A 24071-nucleotide genomic window follows, 5' to 3' on the forward strand; every position below is an offset into this window, starting at 1 on the left:
GGAAATCGGGCCCCTCAGTGGGATCTTTCATTGTGATGGCCCTCCCGTTCCTCGCTACCAACAGCCCGAACGGGAAGGTCCATCTGTATCTCACATTTTGGTCCCGTAGGACCTTTGTTATGGGGAACAAATTGCGGCGTCTGAGCAACGTGGCAGGGGATAGATCCTGGAAGATGAGCATTCTGCTGCCCTCAAATTCCACCGCAGGCAAGGGCCTCGTTTGACGCAGAATGGCCTCTTTGGTGGTATAGTAGTGCAGCCTTATTATGATGTCCCGTGGCTGCTCGTTTTGCATCGGGCACGATCGGAGGGCTCTGTGGCAGCGGTCCATGGCCAGAGCTTCCTTCCCGACGTCAGGGAGCAGGGACTCCAGCCATCTCTTAACAAACTCTTCGCAGTCCCGACCTCTTCAGAGACTCCCCGGATTCGGATATTGTTCCGTCTATCCCGGTTCTCTGCGTCCTCCTGCCTTTCCCGCAGCTCATCAATTTGTCGCTGTAAATCTCCTGTTTTATTATCCGTTTTTTGACCACTTTAATGGTTTGATCGACTTTCTTTTCTAAGTCGTCAGTTCTTGATCCCAGCTTCACGACCTCCCTTTTCACCTCTCTGATCTCGGCCTGTAGAAGCGACTTTAAATCATTATAGAGTCGTTCAAAATCACATCTCCTGACTGGCAGTAATGCCTGACTGCTGAGGCCCTCCTCATCTCCTAACTCCGTGTCCGTATCAGGGTTTGAAGTCAGCGCCATTTCCTCTGTGCCCCCACTCGCGCCATCTCCTCCAAAGTAAGCCCTGACATCAGCCGATTTCTGTTTCTTTTGGTGCCAGGTTTCTTCGGGGCCATCCTGAGGTAGTTATGCAGGTTGTCTTAACTTTGTGTTGTGGATCTTGTATTTTTCGGGTGTTTTTAATATAATTTACTGTAAGCGCGGCACGGAGCTAGACACTTAAGCTACAATTCCCGTGTCCTTCGCGCATGCGCCTCCCTTTTCTCATTTTTTTTGTTATTAAGGTACTTAAAGACCTTTTTAGGGTTGACCTTACTTTCTATTGCAATCCTTTTTTCATTATCCATTTTTGCTAATTTGCCCTTTTGCAATTTTTGTTACATTCCTTATAATTCTGATACGATGTTTCTGTCCCTTCTGACTTAAAGAATCTAAACGCCTTCCTCTTCTTGTCCATTTCCTCCCCTACCTGTTTATTTAGCCACATTGGTTTTGACTTATTTCTTTTATACTTATTACCCATGGGTATACACTGATAAGTGTGCTTTTCTAACAATGTTTTAAAGACTGCCTATTTATCTTCTACATTTTTCCCTGCAAAAACATCATCCCATTGTATTACTACTAGTTTATTAAAATCTGCCTTTCTAAAGTTTAAAGTCTTTGTTGAACCCAAGAAATCTGTTTTTTGATAATTTATTTCAAATGAGACCATGTTATGATCACTATATACAGGCATACCCCACATTAACGTACGCAATGGGACCGGAGCATGTATGTAAAGCGAAAATGTACTTACAGTAAAGTGAAGCACTACCTTTTCCCCCACTTATCGATGCATGTACTGTACTGCAATCGTCATATACGTGCATAACTGATGTAAATAAGGCATTTGTAACAGGCTCTATAGTCTCCCCGCTTGCGCACAGTTTCGGTACAGGTAGGGAGCCGGTATTGCTGTTCAGAACGTGCTGACTGGCGCATGCGTGAGCTGCCGTTTGCCTATTGAGCGAGATGTACTTATTCGCGAGTGTACTTAAAGTGAGTGTACTTAAAACGGGGTATACCTGTACACATATATACACAACGTAGTTTAAGGAGCACTTTTCTTTTCAAACTTTGCATAAAATAAATAAAATAAATATTTCTGAAATGTATACTACTCATGCAGAGAAAGCAAAAGAGAAACAGATTATAGCAATAATAGTTTTAATAAACCATTTTACATACAGTATCATACATATACAACAGTGTGATGACAAATTTACACACTCATTTGAATGTACAGTGCCTTGTACTTTTAGAAAGTACAATCCTGGCTGTATACCACTGTAAAATGAATCTTATATTAAAGACAAGAAAATAGGGAACACTTTTGTTGTCCGGTCGAGTTATTTTTGTATTTAGGAGGAATAGTGGATGCATACTTTATGAATATTTTGTTTAAAGTGTATTTTCCATTTGCTTAAAAAGATTGGGAGAAAAAAAAAAAAAAAAATTAAGGAGTAAAGTGGGACTATAAGGGGACCAACAAATAATCCAGATGGAAACTTGTATTTATATTTATGCTTTGCACTAAAATTATTCAGCACCTTAATCCCCACCCCCCACATACCAAATTGTTATGAAAAGGAGGCATCTCAACACATTTAAAAAATGCAACATCATTCTTTTGCTTTGGATTTGTTATCATTCGAAATAAAAATATAAAATGGTGAATATTAAGATATTATTAACTTTTTTTTTTTAGGGATTTAAATTACTGTACATCCTCTGGGGGATATGTATCAAAAAGTCCCCTAGCTACAAAACTGTCGAAAGCAGCAGCAGGTTAATTGAATTCATATAATCATATTGCGTTTGAGTGGAGGAATATATATATATATATATATATATATATATCAATATCATAGATAATACCTGGCAAAAAGAGACAGCACACTAAAAGTAAGAAAAAGTAGTATGAATTAAAAAAAAAAAAAAAAAAAAAAAAAGGCACCGCAATCAACCAACGTTTCGGACCTCAGGATGGGACCTTCTTCCAAGTACTGGTATTACCGCATTACCTGGAAGAAGGTCCCATCCTGAGGTCCGAAACGTTGGTTGGTTGGTTGCGGTGCCTATGTTTTAGTACATACTATTTTTTCTTACTTTTAGTGGGCTGTCTCTTTTTGCCAGGTATTATCTGGTGATCTTGGAATTTTGATACTATATGGAACTAGCATCTGCCCTTAGGGACATGATGGTGTTGTACATTGCTGGACTGATATAGAGATAGATAGACAGATAGGATAGATAGAGAGATGGAGAATAAAAAATGAATAGACGATACCGTTCTGCGGCTAACGAAATGCTTTTATTTGTGCGAGCTTTTGAGATACACTGATCTCTTCTTCTGGCGATGTTACATTGAATAAAGCAAGCAAGGGTTACTTAAAAACAGTGAATCCTGGAATGTTTTTAATTAAAACCCTTGCATGCTTTATTCATTGTAACATCGCCGGAAGAAGAGATCAGTGTATCTCAAAAGCTCGCACAAATAAAAGCATTTCATTAGCCGCAGAACGGTATCGTCTATTCATTTTTGATTATTAAGCTCGGCTAACACAGTACAGATACATACACACATACATACATATACAGTATATATATCCTCACGTTCTGCTGCTGGAAGACTTTCATATACAATACATGACAGTGTGTCATTGAGCCTGGAAAGCTAAGCATGTTTTGCTTTCATTTATATTTTGAAATAATGAGAAGTACAGCAATGAAGGTAAATGTAAATACTTAATATTTGTGCATAGAAATACAGACCAACGCTTCTACCCCCTTCAGCAGGGGAATGAAACGATGGTCTGTCTTTATGCACCAATGCATTTTAATTTACCACAATTGTTGTACTTCTCTTTCTTTCAGAATGTTTCACAAGTGCTGGGGGGTGATTTATAGCAATACTAATTTCTGTTGAATATTTTATTTTTGGGGGACATGTTTATTTTGGAATTACCTTTATCAATACAAATGAGCATTTGACACGTATGCAGCTGATGATGGCTACATTGTCCCTTTCATTATCTGACTACTTTGCCTTTGGTTTCAGATGGGTTCATTACTGACTGATATCTAACGGGGGGGGAGGAAAGCACAAGAATGACAATAAAACAAATACACCTTTCTTATGGTTACTTTAGTGGTTCTATAGTTCAAAACCATGAACAATTGTACTGTTCACGTCAGTTCCTCATGCCTGCTGAGGTTAAGTGTGCATGTGAAAAGAAATTACACCAATGTTGAATTACTCTGGGCAAAATAATAAAAATATATACAGATCTATTTTAAACACTGCAAAATTAAGGTTAAAATTGAGATAAAGTATGTTTAGATAAACCAGTTGTTTGGATGGACTGCCAGCACCACGTAATAGGATGTTCCAGTTCCCGTAGTAGTCACGTTTGGCACATTTATTCAGTATAGTGCATGCCATCATAAAAAAATATATATGCTACACAAAGCATTTCTAAGCCTTCCTTAAAGCAGAATCGCAGGTTTCAGTAAAACGTCGCTAAACTTTTTTATTTATTTTTTCTAAATAGGCCATAGCTTACCTACAATAAATATATATTTTTCTTTGTGCTGGGCACGGTCTGGCTGTGATAGTATGCATATTGTACGTTTAAGAATCAGGTACAGTACATGGACATCAGTGGGCCCATTTTGGAAAGGTCCATTAGCCCCTCTTGAACAGTAAAAGGTATGCATGTGTCTCTTACATGGAAATGGGACCTATTAAGAGCAGGCAATGTTTTCAGCAAATTTTTTGTATCCCATTTCAAAGCACAAAGAAACATCTTTACTGGCTGTAAAAAAACTACAATTAAGATGCAAATCCTTCATTCTTTTGATAAACTATGAGAAGTGATGGTATAAACCTGCAATGCTGCTTTAATAGGGGTTCATTATTTAACATGTGGTTCATTACAAAGAAGCTGGTGTTTTTAGTTTTAGTTTTCTGAGCATTTGGGCCACCTTGTTCGTTCACTGCTTGGCTTGTGAAGTCAACAGTCTGATTCCATCGTGTTCTCTTCCACGGAATGAACGTTCTCCTGCCAATTTTCCATTGGTGCACGAAGAACTCTTGCTTCACTTTCTAGGACTGCTCACAAGTAGATCTTGACTGGTTTAACTGGATTTATTAATAATCCTTGTAAAGGACTGATACTAATAATATATATTGTCATAAAACCTGTACAAACATTTTTGTATCCTAAGTAACAAAATAGTTCAACAATGACCACCATCGACCGAGTCTTCTCTTTCGTCATACAGAGCAGAGGGTAGCTATCTGCTGCACTTTGCCCATGTCCGTTAAAAGCTGTTTAATTCGTCGCTTAAGTTGAGGCAGTCTTGCAAGAGGATCTGGGGGCTCAAGCTCCCCAGTGAAATCCAGCCAGCTCTCTAGAACTAATAAAAGAAACAACATAAAGATGTTTAACAGAGGAGACTAGCATAGATACAAATATTCTTTTAAAAAGCCAGTGTTGAACAGAAAAGTTAACGAGCTTCTTTGTACCTAATGCACACGGATTTGTGAAGCAGATTTCATTTCTCATTTATCTGATAAACGTGTACAATTGCATACTCCTGTATTTATTTTAAACTGAGAATTACAGTGTTTCATGCAATTAGCCTTTGGTATCTCTAGTGAAAACCTATTATTAAAACGTATAAATAAGTAGGTGGAATCATTATACAAACCGTGAAACACAAAGAAAACATTATACACCGTCAGAGACCTGTCCGTGGGATGCTCCGACCCTTCGAGCCCCATTTGGACTATAGAATTACACGATTGATTTCTTTATAGCATAGGGTTTGTGTAATGATTTTGCCTACTTGACAAAGGGTCTGCTTACGACACTAAACATCGATATGCTATATTGCTTCCCAATAACTGGGAGTTGAAGTACCAAGATTGAAGCTGTTGTAACTTTTGAATTTGAGTATTATATTAGGTGTGCTACCCCTGCATGTTTTATTCTGTGCCTATAGAACCGTATTGGTGGCCACCCTAATGGAGTTTTTCTACTTTGTATAATTCTGCCCTTTTACTAGACACCATTATTATTTTTTTGTATAGACAGAGTGCCTCATAATTAAGAGTACTTAATTATCTTGATTAGCTTTCTGACAAAAAGTAAATACCATTGCAATTTTTGAGGTTTCAAAATGTTTACCTCCTCGGTCACATCTCTGATGAAAGTATCATTAAGCTCAGTTTGTGGTGGCACTGCAGGAAAACTACATATATTGATTTTTAGCATAGGGTTCGAAAGAAGCGCCAAGTTTGACTGCTTGGACACCCACTGGATGGGTCCATAAAAGAAGAAACATCATAAACACCAAATGATACAGACATTAAGCTCCACGTTTTCTTATTTCCAGCTGAAGCTGAGTTAAACACTGCAAGGAAACGTACTGCTCGGGCTGTACCGGAAAATTGGCGAACCCAGGGAGCAAACAAAGAACATTTCATTAAGTTGGCAATAAATAGTAACATACATTTTAAGTGCAAGCCAAGCCACATGCAATTTAAACATGTACAGTTATTAACACTCCTTAGAGTAGAAGACAAACAAATGTGACTTTCTAATTCCATAGACTTCAAAAGCACTAATGTAGGCGCTCTGTAAAGGACAGCACCTGTAACAATGCAAAATAGATTCATTCAAAGCATGAAATGAGCGCCTTGAAGCTGTGGGGAATACCATGGTCTGACGTCATTCCATTGCTTCCTGTGTTTAAGGAACATGTCAGACTATCATGCAATACTAGTGGAAATAACATCCTCCTTTAGTCCATTTCAATTCTATGGGCATTCAACACTCAAATAACAGACTTGATTGCATCTTCATTGACTTCGCTGCGAATGGTGAGAACTAGGACGTAGGAAAGGCTTCCTTAACGTTTATAGGGAAGTTTTCATTTGTTGAAGGTTGGGTGGGCCTAATGGAACATGGCTTAGAATTCTAAAGTAAGGGTGCAACTAGGGAATAACCTTGGAGATGGTGGAAAGAGGAAGTTGTGAAGGCAGAGGAGTCAAAGGTCATGTAGGGGAATACTTGGATATGAGGATTGAGATCACAGAATGGAGAGTTTTAGAAAGAGATTTAGACACAAGGAATATGATCTCAAAGTTTAGTTTGTCAAATATATGAAAAGTCAGAAAAAAGACAATCACAGAAGATTGTTAGAGATTATTGGACCTACACTTCATTTAATCTCTAATGTTGTCATGTGAAACTATTGCTTGAAAACATTTCTGAGAACTAACCACATGGCCCCGCTTTGGTGGTGGCTATATTCCCTGCCATGCTTATAAAAGTACTGTACCTGCAGCATGTTGCAGAGAAACATACATACAGTGTAACGTTAACAAATTCAACCGTACCGTCAACTTCCTTTTCGATGAGGTCCATTCTGCTGGTGACTTCATTCTGGACATTCTCTATATGGGTCAGGAGATTTAGCTGCCACTGAAGTTGCGACTCCACTTGCACCTCTGCTCCTCTTTTCTCATTACACATTTGTACAGTATTTTCTTCCACTAAATTCTAGACCAACCACAAATAAAACACAAATAAGGTGAAAGGGGACCAGGGCACAAACACATGCATTACAATTAACCTCCAGCTACAGGTAACACTGACATTTTGTTGACATACCAACTTCAGCATCAAAATCTCCCATATAATGAGACTGGAACATCTATTATTTTCTCATTAGAGAATCTCAAAAATGTACATTTGCGTGAACACAATGCTTTATTTATACAAGTCACAAGTATATGTTTGGCGTATATATAATTGACCCCATTGTCTTTTGTTTACCTTTTTTCTTTGGGATTCTAAGAACATGAGAATATAACAATTTTCCCAGAAGGATTGAACATAATGTACTTTAGGCTTCCTGCCATCACCCCCGACTCCAGCAGAATGAAATATTACTATACTGATATTTACTATATGCGGTTCCATAGAATAATCATTAGAAAGCTGAGCAATGTAAAGAACACTTTTAAATGTAAAGATTGTAATTGTTATTAGTACTACTTCTTGCACTAAACAAAACATGGATGCAATATTCATTATATAATCAAGAGTTTTAAAGCAGGAATAGGCAGAAAGGATGTTAAAGTGCCTGTGCAAAATGACCTGGACGTTTTTAAAATTACATTTCATGTAGAAGATCAATGTATCTCCTTCTCTGCTTAGCTTTAGATTCTCCTTGAAATGATTGCATTGGTTTAGGTATATTTTGACATAATCCCCCTTTAACTACAAACCTGTTACAGACGTAGCAAAGTGTATTGCACTTGCTGGTTGCATTATGGTGGGATATTCGATAATATTTTGCATTATTACTGCCATTGAAGCCTACAGAAAATCTGTTATATTCTCCTTTAGAATGCAATATTCTGCGTTATCAGCGTGTTTAATAATCTTTGCTACTTCTGAATATTCTTCTTGTTCCCCTACTGGCCATCATTAGTTTGTTAATATAAGAGGTTACAAAGCTCACCTGTTCGTTCCTTCTTTCTATCGTCAGTGAGTCCCGTAAACTTGTTTTAGTGTCCATCAGAAATTCGGGATCTTCAAGCTCAAGGCACATACCATCTTCATCATCTGAGCTTGCCGGGTCATTAGAAGATTTGCAACCATGACCAGAACTCTGAGGTTTTTGGTAACTGTGCTCACTTGTTATATAAGTATCTCCCATTTTGCGTAACACATTAGGGGTCCCCTTATAGTTTTGTCCATAAGTTACTCTTTCCGATGGCTTTATAGAATCCTGCGAAGTCAGCATTATCTTTTCATTGACTTGATCTTGCTCTCTCTGTGTCCCTGGACAAGCCCACAGCCCAAGGTCAGGGTGTTCTTTGTTCCTTGGAATAGCAAAGAACAATGTACAGTCAGTCATGCAGTGTCATTTGTAGGTATTAGACAATACGTACCGGCAAAGCATCTAAATGCTAAATAGATTTTTGTCATCCTTGACAACTATATATGACATATGCATAGAAAAGGGAAGAAAATCAGGGCTCCACGGATTTGCTCAATCAACTAATTTATTGCCAATAGACTTAACGTTTCGGCCACACTGGCCTTTCTCAAAAGCAGAAATGCCAATTCTGCTTTTGAGAAAGGCCTGTGTGGCCGAAACGTTAAGTCTATTGGCAATAAATTAGTTTATTGAGCAAATCCGTGGAGCCCTGATTTTCTTCCCTTCGTTATACCCTGGATTGATACAGAGAATCCTGAACCAGGAGCACCGGTAGTTGTATCCCCTTTTTTCTGATTATAATAGTGTGCAGGAATTTATCATTCTTTTATTCAATATGCATAGAAAAGGACACATGAAAATGTATTTATTGGGAAGAACTGTAATGAATATAGCTAAATCAAAACGATCAGAAAAATGTAGATACTGTAGCAGCAAAAACATTTTCCAGGTTTTACCAAGTTGTATTATTGTTGTATGAATAAAGTGTCCTGAAGAATCAGACCAAACATGATCTAGATGGGGGCTTACAGGTTACATAGTTACATAGTATATGAGGTTGAAAAAAGACATGCATCCATCAAGTTCAACCTATGCTAAATTTAGACAACAGATATTTTATCTTATATCTAAACTTACTTATTGATCCAGAGGAAGGCAAACAAAAAACCCCACTGTTATTTCATCCAATGATCTCATAAAGGGAAAAATAATTTCCTTCCTGACTCCAAGAATTGGCAATCAGATTACTTTCTGGATCAACATCCTTCCCATGTTTACTTATTTGGCATATCCCTGTATACCTTTCCTTACTAAAAAGATGTCCAACCTTTTTTTGAACAAATCTTTTGCATCTGCCATCACAGTCTCCATGGGTAATGCATTCCACGTTTTAACTGCCCTTACTGTAAAGAACCCTTTCCTTTGTTGCTGGTGAAATCTCTTTTCCTCAAACGTTAAGGGATGGCCCAGAGTCCTTTGTACTGCCCTTAGAATGAATACTGTAGTTGTAGTTGTAATACTTGTAGATGCCTCTTTTCTAAGGTAAATAAATCTAATTTAGCTAGCCTCTCCTCGTAAGTTAGATTCTCCATCCCCTTTATTCATTTGGTAGCTCTTCTCTGCACTCTCTCTAGCTCCAGAATGTCTTTTCTAAGGAGTAGTGCCCACAATTGTACTCCATATTACAAGGTGTGGTCTTACTAATGCTTTATAAAGGGGCATAATTATGTTTACTTCCCTTCCATCCATTGCCCGTTTAATGCAAGATAAGATCTTGTTTGCCTTTGCAGCTACTGCATGACTTTGGGCACTATTGCTAAGCCTGCTGTCTACAAGCACTCCTAAATCCTTCTCCATCAAGATTCCCCTAATTTATCCCCATTTAAAATGTGTAAGTCGCCTGTTTATTCTTGCTTCCCAAATGCATAACCTTACATTTATTTGTATTAAACCTCATCTGCCATTTACCTGCCCACGTTTCCAGTCTCTCCAAGTCCTTCTGGAGAGAAATTATATCCTGCTCTGATTCTACTACCTTACACAATTTAGTATCATCAGCAAAGATGGAGACTTTGCTCTCGATGCCAACCTCAAGGTCATTAATAAACAAGTTAAAAAGCAGGGGTCCCAGTATCGATCCCTGAGGTACTCCACTCACTACTTTAGCCCAACCTGAAAAAGTTCCATTTATGACAATCCTCTGTTGTCTATCCTTCAACCAGTTTTCAATCCAGGTGCATATATTTTTCCTGAGTTCAATTTGCTTTATTTTGTACACCAACCTCGTTTGGAACCGTATCAAAAGCCTTTGCAAATTTTAAGTAGACCACATCAACTGCATTACCCTGGTCTAAATTCCTACTTATCTCCTCAAAGAAACAAATAAAGTTAGTTTGGCATGATCTATCCTTCATAAATTCATGCTGACTATTACTAATGATTTTGTTTTCCATTAGGTATTCCTGAATATTATCTCGTATAAAACCTTCAAGTAGCTCCCCGCTATTGTAGTCAGGCTTACAGGTCTGTAATTCCCCGGTTGTGATCTAGCTCCCCTTTTAAATATAGGCACCACATCTGCTTTATGCCAATCTTATGGTACCGAGCCTGTGGAAATAGAGTCCTTAAATATTAAATGTAATGGTTTGGCTATTACTGAATGTAACTCCTTGAGAACTCTTGGATGTATGCCATCAGGGCCAGGTGCGTTATTTACTTTAATTTTATCAAGCCGCCTATGAACTTCTTCCTCCGTTAACCAATTGTTCATTAATATAGTTGTGGCTTCCTCCTGGGGTACTACTATTGCAAGTGATTCTTCCCTGTTAAACACAGAGGCAAATAATTTGTTTAATACCTCTACTTTTTCCTCATCACCAATAATATGCCTGCCCATCTCACACTGAAAGGGTCCTATATGTTCTTTTCTCATTTTTTTGTTATTAAGGTTCTTAAAGAACTTTTTAAGGTTGATCTTACTTTCTATTGCAATCCTTTTTTCATTGTCCATTTTTGCCAATTTAATTGCCCTTTTGCAATTTTTGTTACATTCCTTATAATTCTGAGAATTGTCTTTAAGCACCCCCAAAAACCTGTTTCCTTTTGTTGTAATGCTAACCTCATTGCCCCAGTCTATGTCTGGATAATTAAAATCACCCATTATGCAAACATGATCTAGTTGTGATGCCTTCTCCATTTGAAAAAGTATTTTAGCTTCCTCAATCTCACAGATATTTGGTAGTTTATAGCATACCCCTACAAACATTTCATATCTTTGTACTTTTACCTCAACTGTTAATTTCTATCCACAAGTTCTCTACATTTTCATCACTCCCTTCATAAACATCCTCCCATATAATAGATTTTAGATCCTGTTTAACATATAAACATACTCCACCTCCTCTTCTATTTGCTCGATCCTTCCGAAAAAGGGAATAACCCTCTAAATTAACTGCCCAGTCATGAGTATCATCCCACCATGTTTCAGTAATGCATATGATATTATACTGCTCCCTTGCAGCTCTTAATTCAAGCTCCCCCATTTCATCTGTCAGGCTTCTTGCTTTAGCAAGCATGCATTTAAGTTTTTTTTTTCAGCCTGTACTATAATCTTATCTGCTCCTTCCTGTCTGTGCCAATTTGCTTTAGTCTTTAGAAGTTTTCAAGTATCTGTATTTACTATGGGTGTCTCGCTGCTTGTCAAACTCGTACTTGCACCCATTCTACCTTCAAAACCCCTTGTAACCTCATCTATTCTATTTAGTTTGTTATCTGTTTCATTCACCTCCCCACGCCATCCTAGTTTAAAATCTCCTCCAACCTTTTTAACATTCTGCCCCCTAACACAGAAGATTCCTCTTCATTGAGGTGCAATCCGTCCCTAGCATAAAGATTGCACCTCTCAGAAAAGAAGTGCCAGTGTTCTAAAAACCCAAACCCCTCCTTCCTACATCACTTTCTTAGCCATGCATTAACCTCCCTAATCTCTGACCGTCTCCCTGGGGTAGTGCATGGCACTGGTAGTATTTCAGAAAATACTACCTTGGCGGTCCTTGCCTTAAGCTTTTGGCCCCTGAAATAATTTTTTAGGACCCTCCATCTCTCTCTAACTTTGTCATTGGTGCCAACATGTACCAAGACCGCCGGGTCAATCCCAGCCTCCCCCACCCCCCAACAATCTGTCTACCTGATCCGCAATGTGCCGAACCCGGGCACCCGGGCGACAACAAACTTTTCGGTTCATGCGGTCATGGCAACAGATTGCCCGATCTACCTTCCTAATAATGGAGTCCCCTACCACCACAATTTTTCTTTGTATCTGAGCATCCTGAGTCCCCTATGTGCTGGAGGAACTATTCCCCTGGCTGCTAGAGGAATTAGTCACCCCCAGCCTTGCCATTTCTGCCCTGACACTCCCAATATCTTCACTCAATATGGCAAATCTATTGGGATGGGTCAGCTCAGAACTGGCCTGCCTCTTCCTCTACAATTCAGAACTCTCTTGGCTTATTTATACAATATAAGCCCTACCAGAGAAATGGTATTTTATAAATACAGGATAAGTTGGGGCTTCTACAAAAAATTACAATAAACTTTTAAGGGATTCCACAGAATCACATTATATACTTAAAAGGCTCAACAGTTCTCAGAAGGTTGAAAGCCGTTGGCCTAGGAATACAGAGGATTACAATGAATTGGAATGGGAGTCCAAACGCCTGAGCTAGATATCTTTTCTTATGCAGGACTACTGTTGAATGGTGTGCATAATCACCAGATGTTATACAGTATTAGAACCTCTTGGGCAGTGTCACAGGAAGCAATAGTGACATGATCAAGTTATCACACTGCTAGCTGAAGTGGCCAAGGCTGGAGTCGGCTGCACCAGCCTGTATGCTAAATTCATCTAGAAACTCTGGAATTAGTTGAAACACATGATTTTCATCATTAATCAGTAAAACATCACTGTGTAATTAAAACTTCATTCCAGTATTGCCAATTCCGAAATGTTAACCCACTTCATGTCTACTAACTTTTAAATGTGTACACTCGTTTATTATTCGTATATTACTCGGATAAAAAAAATATCTAACAAGTACAATAAGTATATATTTCGTCAGCAAAACGAGCAAAGAAAAATAGCCATTTCCTTATGAGGAATAGCTTTCAGTAATAACAAATGCATCCTCAAATATTGACAATTGGAACATGGGAACCACTGCTGCTCTAAAGCCTGTATTAACAATGCTGTTACTGCATACGGGAGGCTGGCAGTTTATGCTTTCCTCCGTATATACACTAGATGTTCCTTTCATATGTGATTTCCAGATACTGGACAAAGCCTGATGGTTTAATATATCATTTAATCCCTTTGCTTCTGGGAAAGCTTGCAAAGTATTTACAGACACACCCCCCCCCCCCCCCAGTGGTGCAGGTGAAATGGGAAAAGCAGCCATTTTGATTTCTGAGTGGTCCATTAAAGCACCAACCACCATGAAGCATGTGCAAGTTTTACTCATATAATGTTATCAATTCGACCTGTTTTCTCGTGCTAAACATGATTTTCCCAATGTATAGCTTATAAGGCTACCATGGTAAAACCTTTTGACTGCAATGAACTCTGGGGGAAGAGCTCCATTTTAATCTGCCGGACACTTACAGTTGCTCCTGAAAGATGCTTCAGTGTTGGAAAGGGCAAAGGAGATCTATTAAGCAAGTCAAAAAATAAAATGCAAACAACCAGTGCAAACTGCGGCTTTAAAACAAGCACTTGGCCTATACCAGGGGTCTCCAAACCTGTTCTCAAGAGCCACACACAGGCCAGCTTTTATGGCTATCCCAGTTTTAGCACAGGTGGCTCAATCAGTGCCTCAGTGCTTGACTGAGCCACTGATTGAGCCACCTGTGCTGAAACAGGGATATCTATAAAAGCCGGCCTGTGTGCGGCTCTTGGGGACAGGTTTGGAGTCCCCTGGCCTATACCATGGAGCCTTTGTTTGGCAGTACCCACGGCCTCTGATAATGTGCTTTGAAATTCACAAAAGGCCTTTACAAAACCTGTGTTATAGATTTCCAGTTACTATGGGAAAACCTCATGAAAATGCTGCACATAATCCCTCAGCCCAACAAAACAAAGAAAAGCTCCTCTTGCTTCATTATCGGAATTTGAGACAGCGATTTTGGGTTTGTGATGGCGATTCTAACCACACAGGTAGAGGCGAGAGTCCTCTGAAAACCCTTTAGGCTCTTGCTTTGTTGCGTCGGCAGCACCTGTTCCATCCCGTTTAAGTATATTACTTCTTAATAAATGACTCACAAACAAAACAAAAAAAAAGACAGGATGCCCAATGCTACATCCAATTGACAAAACATATAAAGTAATAAGTATAAAGTTTAAATACTTCAATAATAATAATATTTACTTGGTTATTTAGTTAAACCCTTTTGCCAAAGCGTCATAAGCCTGCATACCAACGTCAAGGTATAACCTGACTGGTAACAGTTGCTTGGAGTTAAGTGGCCCCTCCTCCCAGAGCTCACCCCTCCCCACCTTTTTAACTTGGGAGGTTCTAGCATTTTGCTGAATGGACAGGACTCACTGTGATTGCTTCCCCTCATACAGAGGTAAAAGGAAGGGTTCACAGTGTAGTGTAGGACCTGCATTAATTTGGTTATACCTTGATGTGGTATGCAGGCTTATAACGCTTTGGCCAAAGGGTTTAACTAAATATTATTATTATTATTGTAGTATTTAAACTTTATACTTATTACTCTATATGTTTGTCAATTGGATGTTGCATTGGGCACCCCTGTCTTTTGTTTGTATGCATTGGCCCCGCTTAGAAGCACTCATATTGACATAAATATATATAATGTGGTGGGTTTTGGAGTTTGAGCGTGCTGGGAATGTGTGTGTTAATTTAGTTCCTGACTGGTAACAGTCGTTTGGAGGTAAGTGGCCCCTCCTCCCAGATCTCACCACTCCCCACCTTTTCAACTTGGGAGGTTCTAGCATTTTTCTGAATGTACAGGACTCACTGTAGTTGCTTCCCCTCATACAGAGGTAAAAGGAAGGGTTCACAGTTTTAGTGATAGGACCTGCATTCATCTGGTTATACCTTGACGTTGGTATGCAGGCTTATGACGCTTTGGCTAAAGGGTTTAACTAAATAACCAATATTATTATTATTATTATTGAAGTATTTGTACTTTATACTTATTACTTTATATGTTTTGTCAATTGAATGTAGCATTGGGCACCCTGTCTTTTGTTTGTATACATTGGCCACGCTCAGTAGCACTCTTATTGACAAATATATTTATATATATATATATATTATGTGGTGGGTGTTGGAGTTAGAGCGAGCTGGGAATGTGTGTTAAGTGATTCACAATGCAGCACGGACGACAAGTTTTCACTGTTCAACGTGGCTTTAAAAACATGGTGCATGCTGCAGGATTTGATATAGCACTGATGGCTAAAAGAATGTGCATTGTTATTTGTTATACGGTACTTACTGTGGCACATAAGGTCGCATTTTAATAACACTCCTGTAAATATTATGGGAAGTCCTTCAAGACACTTCCAAAAACTTCCAGAGGGAAGGGTGAAACATGCCAGGTCCTGAAGAACATTTGCTGTGATTTACTGTAGGTGTGTGTCAAATGAAACTATAATGCAGATGCTTGAAGAATGCAGGTGTATGGATGACCTCTTCTGTGTTGTGTCGGCACCAGCTTGAATCACTGGACAGCGCTTAGAACTGAAAGTTCCCTTACAAGTTTGAGATAAATATTACATATTATTATGCGGCTTACAATTGTATTATTATAAAAGTTATGAGATTAACGCTTATATTGAAACTTTGGATACCAGAACTGAGAGCATGGCACAGCAACACTATCCTTGTTTAGCTGTTAATTTGCTGATATTTAGAGAGGTTTAAAAAGCATATTTCCTAATAAAACCTCGCAGTTGTGAAGGATATGCTGCATAAGAAAAACACCGTTCACATTGATTGGGAAGAGGTCACAAGGGAGTCTTGTTAGGGAGGATGTATGCACTGGAGGAACATGAATGTATTTCATTAAAGGGATGTAATTAACGTAATTAAGGGAATCTAATGAAAGCTGTAGCGTGGTAAATATGGACTCCATACTGTATGCCATTTGAGCACTCAAGGGATTTGCACAACATCTTTTTTTTAGGGAATAGTGGGAGGCTTCATTTTGAAACGGGGAAAAAAATGATGCAGTTACAAGGCTGAGTTATAAACATTTCATTTCAGCGAAAGCATATCCGAGACCCTCGAATATATCATTTTACAGCAAAATATTTCTAGAAAACAAATGTACCGCATAAACTTCACAATGCGTAATGCAATCAGAAGGGAAAAGTTGGGGATAATTGGCCTCCCAAAGAATAGGGACCAGACACGTTGAAATGCATTGTACTTCGTGTTGGTGATCAGGATACTGATCATATCTTGGATGTTAGCCGCACACAGTTACCTGGGCTGTAACAAGTGGTCCTAACAAAAAGAAATACCAGGGGATAACTACACTTCCAAATGTAAAAAATAAATAAATGAAAAAATAAAAGAAGGGCAAGATTCCCATGCCACTACAAGTTAAACTTCGCAAAATAAATCTAGCTACTGCTTTTATCTGGATATTACTGCAGAACAAGATACTTACTTTAGAATGCCTATCTTTAGCTGCAGTCCGTGCAATATCTCAGTTACATCATATACGTCAGTCAGCAGGTGATGAGTTGATACAATTCTTTTGGCATTAAGGTAGGAGTAGTTTTCATTTATCAATGACAGACCATACATGTGGCCATTATTAAACCAATCCTTATCATATCTGTATTTTGCGCTCCATCTTTGACCTACAAATTAAAGTAACAGTCATTTTTTTAAAATGTTATCTGTAGTATAAGCAAGGGAGAGAACACACCGTGATGAACGTAACCATCTCCACATTGGAGAAATCATGTACTGTACATAAACACACACACACACACACACATCACTACCAGATGTGTCTGCAAAACATTGCTGCCAAGATCTACAACATCTTGTAGCCAGCTGTGTTGGTAATGACTGGATTTGTGGTAATGGTGTCACAAGAGGGAACTTAGTTTTCTGGTCAAACAAGTCATATTAACTGCCCAGGCTTCAGGCACCAAAGAGAGACCATAAACTTATCAGAGCAGGGAATTATTGTGCTTGTAAATGTACGTTACAGTGTAGGACAGGGGTGGCCAACTCCAGCCCTCAGGTTTTAAGGATACCAATCATGGGCTGAGCCACGGACTAAGCCACCTGTGCTGATGCTGGGGTATCCTTAAAATCGCACCTATTGGTGGCCTTTGAGGACTGAAGTGGCCACCCCTAATGTAGGACTACATGGTCATCCCTACTTAAAAACAATAAATAATTACTATGAATTGACCTGATGTACCCACACCTTCACACTACCAAAATGATCATAAACATATATTTCAAATATAGCCATCTCATACATAGCCAAGATTATTATTAATTTAAGATTTAAGAGGTAGGCAGGATACATGCAACCCTCTTGTTGGGGAAGATATAACAAACACCAGTCATTTAAAAACACATCAAACATCTTTTATATTTAAGTATGTGGTTTATGCATTACTAAACAATACAAATAGTATGAGTTTAATATGCCTGCCAGCTGTTTACGTCCTGTGCAATATTTACATACGAATAGCCCAATAAAACCTGAATAAAATGTAATATCCCTTCCAGTTTTTAGAAATCTATTTCTATTCAGCGGGTCAGTGCAGAGGATACGTTCATGGAAGTTGCAGTCAAACTTACGATCTAAATGCATCAATGGAAAGGACTTGTTTAAGGAGTTAAATCTGGGTGGTGGACACTTTCTCCCCCAAAATAAGATAACTATATCCATTTTCTTTTTAGTTTTTAAGTTAACATTATAAGCCATGGGGCGGGGGCTGTATTTGAGACACTTCATGTTGTATGATGTCACTATGTCCTGAACAGGAGTTTGGTGGAAAGGAAGATCCTGGCACTTGGGCTTAGCAAAGAAGGAAATTTATTCACAGCCAAAAAGTCCAACGTTTCAACTGCACATGCAGTCTTTCTCAAGGTGAGGGCTCGTGTCTGAACAGGAGTTTGCACAGGTCAAGCCCTAATTTGAACCCTTGTTAATCTTTACTGGTCCTCCAACAGGACAGGGTTGACCACAGGTTGTGAAACATTTAATTTACAAAGACTCCCTCAGAAGGCCCAGCGGAAAGAAAATTCTTCTCAAATTTCATAGGAACCAAGTATGCTTACATTTATTTACGGAAAATTATTACATGGTTGTGTTTTGCAAACTGGGATTACATCTCTAAGAGCATAGGCTTGCTCGCACATATTTGTGATGAACAGCAATAGCAGATTCATATGATAAAGCTATTTCGCCCCTTTTTATCCCGGAGGGCCCTGCAGTATATTTAGGAAGAGTTCACGGTTATTCTGGTAGTGAATGGGTTAAGGAATAGGCTTTATACAGTACTATATTTAAGGATTTGTATTTGAGTAACATGTTGATGTTAGGAGTTCCAAGTACTGTATGTTTTTTTTTACCTGGTGGGTCACTGCAAACGTAGCAGATGTATTGCTCAGGGATACTGTCTTCCAGCAGTCCCATGCATACACTATGCTGCCAGCACAGGCATTCTTCACACTACAGCAAAAACAAAAAGGCAGCAAATGAGCACGGCTACATTTCTCTAAATGGCAAATCGTACCTTACCTATCCAGACGTAACATTGCATCGCCGTTCACACAGCTTTTAAGCACAGCAGCTTAAATGGGCTCCATGTGAATGGATATTCCAGGCAAAAGGTGACACATTGTGTGCTCATTTGCATGTCATTTCCCAGAATCCCTTGCTGCAGTGGGAGCACTGTATGCTAGGCGATAATGGTTGAAAGGCAGGGTTGCAGACCTAAGACATGTGAATGTGCTCACAAGTGATATTCTTTATTGACTATATGCTAACGGTGGAGGTTTTTTGTTGCCTTTTTCACCCACCATACTAGCGGAATACGACATTATCGCAAGTATATGTACTCTCTCGTACATACTGTACCTATTACTCACAATTATTATAGAAAGAGGTGAGTGAGTCACTGGGAAAAAAAATTTCTGCATTGCCAGAAAGCAGCTATTGTTTACAGCGGAACTACAAGACAATGTAGATGGCATTTACCTAGCAATGTCTAGATCCGTGTGAGTTACTGGGAATAAGCTATTGCACTTTAAGACTTTAAAGCACATTAGGACTCCCCTTTCTTGGGAACCAGCTGGCATCTATAGAAGGAACCAGAGTAACAAGCTACTAATAAGCAAGTAAAGCGGGTACTCACCATATGAGTCAATAATAATCCTGTTGGAAGCAGCACTTTATTACTGGATTATTGCAATTTCTCTTTGGAAAGAGTACTACTGTATATGAAGGGAGTATGATTTTTCTGACACTTTATACCCTGCAGGTGAACATTCAGAAAGCCACAGAGTTTTGGGCCTTTTATGTATTTGTATTGATTAATTCATATTGTCATATTGTTGTCTTTATATTAGATGTGTAATTAATTATTAATGGTCGTTAATAAATTATATATATTTTTTTACATTTAGAAGTGATATTGTTTATTAGGTCAAGCTACCGTGCCTTGAAATCCTATTCTCGCTTTGTATTTTTTTCCCCATCTCATTTTGTTATCGGAGGCACACAAAGTTAAGAGCCCATATTCACTAAGCAGTGCTATGCCATAAGACCAGAACCAAAATACACCTTCCGACTCTACCCTTAAATGGGCGGTAAGGTGTGTTATAGCATAGCACTGCTCTGTTAATATGGGCAGGAATGACGATCAAAGTTACAAAGGGCCAACACAGGAATATGAACCATGTCCACCCGCTGCCAATTAATCTCCCAACTGTTCATTCTCCCAAGATAAAGAATACATAGATTAACTCTTGCTGTCAACTGCGATAGCATCACACTGCATCGGCCCTTCTGGCAGCAAGGGAGCCTAAGGAACTTACAATTAACTTATGTTGTGTCTGGTATACATGATATACATGGATACCAGACAGCTTGCCCATGATCACAAAGTGCATCTTGAACATTGGTGTACCCTTCAGAGAAAGAGTAGAGAGAATAATCCTTTTAGATAGGAGAACACCGATATTTAAATGATTTTGTAATCTTTTTTTTAATCATTATTTTATCATATTTGTTATTAAACGACCTCCCCTTTAAATCACTGCCATCAAGATTTTTCATTGATACTCTATATTTTCAAATGTATCATATATGTCAATCGCAGTAAGGGTTTGCTTGATGTTACAGGGTATAGGTGTGCCCATCCCATCTTAATGGGCTGTGGAGAGCTACCAATCAGTAGATTATCATTTAAATATAGGTGTGCGCCTATCTAACAGGACTATTCCCTCTACTCTTTCTATTTGTTCTATCAATCCAGTTTCTTGATAAACTCAATCCTAGGTAGCAGCCTCTTTTACCTCTAACAGTTGGAGTGAGCCTGGCCATTTTCTTGTTTATTTTTATCCTTCAGAGGCCAGAATCTTAATCCTAAAAAAACGCTTTTTTTTATTCCTCCCACCTGAATCATGAAGCCATTTTCTTCATCCATTTCACACACGCATCTGACAATCTCGTTAATCGCTTCCTCGTCATCCTGCGACTCCTCGAAATTAGTGGAATCAAAGTCCTGATTGTACTCATCACCGCTAAAGATCAAACTTTCAGTAGAAGAGTCATCCAGAAACTCCATGTCAGAGACGTCTAGTTAAAACAAAACACAAACGTGAAATTGCGGATATATGTAACAAATTCTCTATCATTTTAATGTGTGTTTAGTTTAAGATGAGTTTTATAAATAGGGAAATATTGGGTCGAACACACACACGCACGCGCGCACACGCACGTGCCTCTGACAAGGAACTACATAAACTTTGGGGGGTTTTTTTATATGTGAAATTTATGGGAATAATGTTACACGGATACAGAAATATACATACTTTCTCCAGTAAGATCAACAGCCAGGATAGCTCGTGGGAACTGGAATGAGGTATTCTTCACTGTGAATGTGTTCCGAAGACCTAAAGTGCTGGAGGACGAGCGTGTCACTGGAGAAGTGCATCGGTCTAAGAAATCCAAGGAACTATCTTCAAAATCGGAAAATTCTTCAAAGGCAAAACCAACACTTAGTCATGCAAGGAAACAGCACAAGCAACATATAAAATGAGTAAATGTCATTGGTTCAGTGCTAAAAAGGCCCTGAGTTTTTTGCCTTGCAAATGAGGAGTTCCTCATATACTACTACAAATATTTAACTGGAACCAGTGTCAGAGAGGATGAAGACAGGTTGAAACCATGTTGCATGTGTGTTAGATCTGTCCCAAATGTATTCCTTTAGAAATAACATGTATTTTACACATAAAAACACGCACGTCCAGCACACTGATAAACAACAAAGAAATAAAAAGGAATCGCCACAGTCAATTTAATGACTTAGACCAGGGGTTCTCCACTTCTGTCCTCGAGACTCCCCAACAGGTCAGGTTTTCAGGATATCCCTGCTTCAACACAGGTGGCGCAATCAGTCCCTGCTTCCGCACAGGTGGCTCAAGAACACAGGAATATCCTGAAAACCTGACCTGTTGGAGGGGAGGGAGGAGGTTCTTGAGGACTGGAGTTGAGGAGAACCCATGACTTAGACCAAGAATCCATGTATCAGAATGATAAAGGTGCTTAAATCACCCGAAACCTTGGATGCCGCCATGTTTTCTTAATTAAACAGACTTGCTTTGACCTTCTTTACATTTTGTTGTTTTCGGGAAGCGTGTCTGCAGTGGTTTTGTATATGGACTATTCTTGACCAGGATTCTAATAGTCTGCCGTGCTCTCTCTAATCATTCTTTTCATTGCTTTACCATGCCTACCCCTTTGGTCATCCTAATTTGCTGGCACTTGGTATGTATCTGTTAAAACACACTAAAGAAATCCTCACAGGTCAGAATTACCACTGGAGCACAAATAATGTTACTTCGTGTGCAACAATTTCTGAAAAGACAAATACAGCGAAGCGAATTATACTAGATACACAGTGTTCTATATAGCCGGAGGTCAGATTATCACAGATGGGAGTAGTATGGAGATGTACGTAGCAGCCTACTCAAAACAAAAACAGCACAGCAAACAAACACAAATTCAACAATACAAAATACAAACATGAAAGGGGAGCCCTTGCCTAAAAAAAAAAAAAAAAATAGGTACAACCCAAATAGATAATGCAGAAAAGGTACGTTTGCATGTTTATAGAGAGGTCGATGTTTCGATGCAAAAAGGATCTTCATCCGGGCAGGCGAATGACTCGGAGGAAGATCCTCAAGACGCCGGTATCTTCTATAAACACGCAAGCTTTCTGCATTATCGATTTGGGTTGTGCTTTTATTAACCTATTGTTTTTGACACATTTGTGAGAAAATGGGCCAATACAGTCAAGGAGAAACTAACATCTGTACACAAGAGACATACAGTGTGGTCATCTTATCAACTCTGTATATATGATTATGTTAGCCTCATAACAAGTAATGCAGTATTAATTGTATATGCTGCTGGAGATGTATCATTTAGACTTTTAAAATTGTGCATCTTCTCATTTGCCCCCCTTTTCTTCTTTCTAAACTATCAGTATGACATTTTTCTGCACCCCTGATATTTCTTTTCTATAGCTAGCAGCAGCCAGGAGCATACAGCTGCCTAAGTAAGTATTTATGGCAGGTCAATCACCCCAGAAGTTGGCTCTATACATAAGGAATTGACCAGGGTCCCTTCAAACGGTAAAAGGCGGGTTGCATTCTGAAAGCCATCCAACCTCTAGAATAGATAGGTATGCTGCAGGACGCAGTGTGTCAGGGCACAGCCAAAGATGATCAGGATAACAGCTTGTAGTTAAAAGGTAATCTTTATTCGAACATCATGGTGCAGACAGAGGAATGGAGGGTAGCTCTTACGCGTTTCACGCCTAGCTGGCGCTTCTCATGTGAGTTTTTTATCCTTTTCTTTGCTGGAAGGTGTATTATCAAGGTGGTTGCAAGCGTGTGTGACATTGTCCTCATTAGGAGTAATGTGGTGGAGCTAATCATTCTCCACTCACAGCACTCCTAGGACTTTAATACATATGTCCTATACACAACGCTCACCTATACACTCATCACTCACACTTATACCAGACGCCTGCATCATTATATCTTCAATCAAGAAAGTCTATATGGACATTATTACAAATATTCCTCTACAGTTATTCTGAGCACTATTGATGAACTTTGTTCCTCTATTCAACCTCTAGAATAGACATTAACATGCAAAAGGTAGTGTGCTTCTTTATATCCCTGCTTCTTCCCTAAATGAGTGTGCCACATGATATAGAGCAGGGGTGCTGAACTCCAGTCCTCAAGAACCCCCCCAACAGGTCAGGTTTTAAGGATATCCCAGCTTCAGCCACCTGTGCTGAAGCAGGGATATCCATAAAAGCTGACCTGTTCGGGATTCTTGAGGACTGGAATTGAGCACCACTGATGTAGAAGACAGATTTTGTTGCCAAATTATGTATCAAGTAATGAATATATCCAGTCACTTATTTTTTTGAAAGTAGTCCATTCTTAAATTAGTGATTGTTACTCTTAAGCCCTTTAT

General features: G+C 39.0%; 1 protein-coding gene across 7 annotated transcripts in view; it reads right to left on the bottom strand.

Annotated features, from left to right (window-relative positions):
- Positions 1–3248: 3248 nt before the first annotated feature.
- PHF20L1 (PHD finger protein 20 like 1) overlaps positions 3249–24071 on the bottom strand; it is a 103089-nt gene continuing 82266 nt past the window's right edge. For 5 of the 7 annotated variants that reach the window (XM_075581875.1, XM_075581869.1, XM_075581864.1 and 2 more), the window contains 7 exons: positions 21392–21556; positions 20974–21155; positions 18926–19025; positions 16989–17184; positions 8313–8676; positions 7183–7345; positions 3249–5195 (listed from right to left, as the gene is read on the bottom strand). In XM_075581875.1, coding sequence (XP_075437990.1) covers positions 5053–5195; positions 7183–7345; positions 8313–8676; positions 16989–17184; positions 18926–19025; positions 20974–21155; positions 21392–21556 — 1313 coding nt within the window. In that variant the 3' untranslated portion in view covers positions 3249–5052. Of the gene's footprint in view, positions 5196–6148; positions 6219–7182; positions 7346–8312; positions 8677–16988; positions 17185–18925; positions 19026–20973; positions 21156–21391; positions 21557–24071 lie in introns of all 7 variants that reach the window. The other 2 variants (XM_075581870.1, XM_075581871.1) reach the window with 2 other exon arrangements.

The sequence above is a fragment of the Ascaphus truei genome, chromosome 2 (assembly GCF_040206685.1).
Source record: "Ascaphus truei isolate aAscTru1 chromosome 2, aAscTru1.hap1, whole genome shotgun sequence".
Classification (NCBI taxonomy): Eukaryota; Metazoa; Chordata; class Amphibia; order Anura; family Ascaphidae; genus Ascaphus; species Ascaphus truei.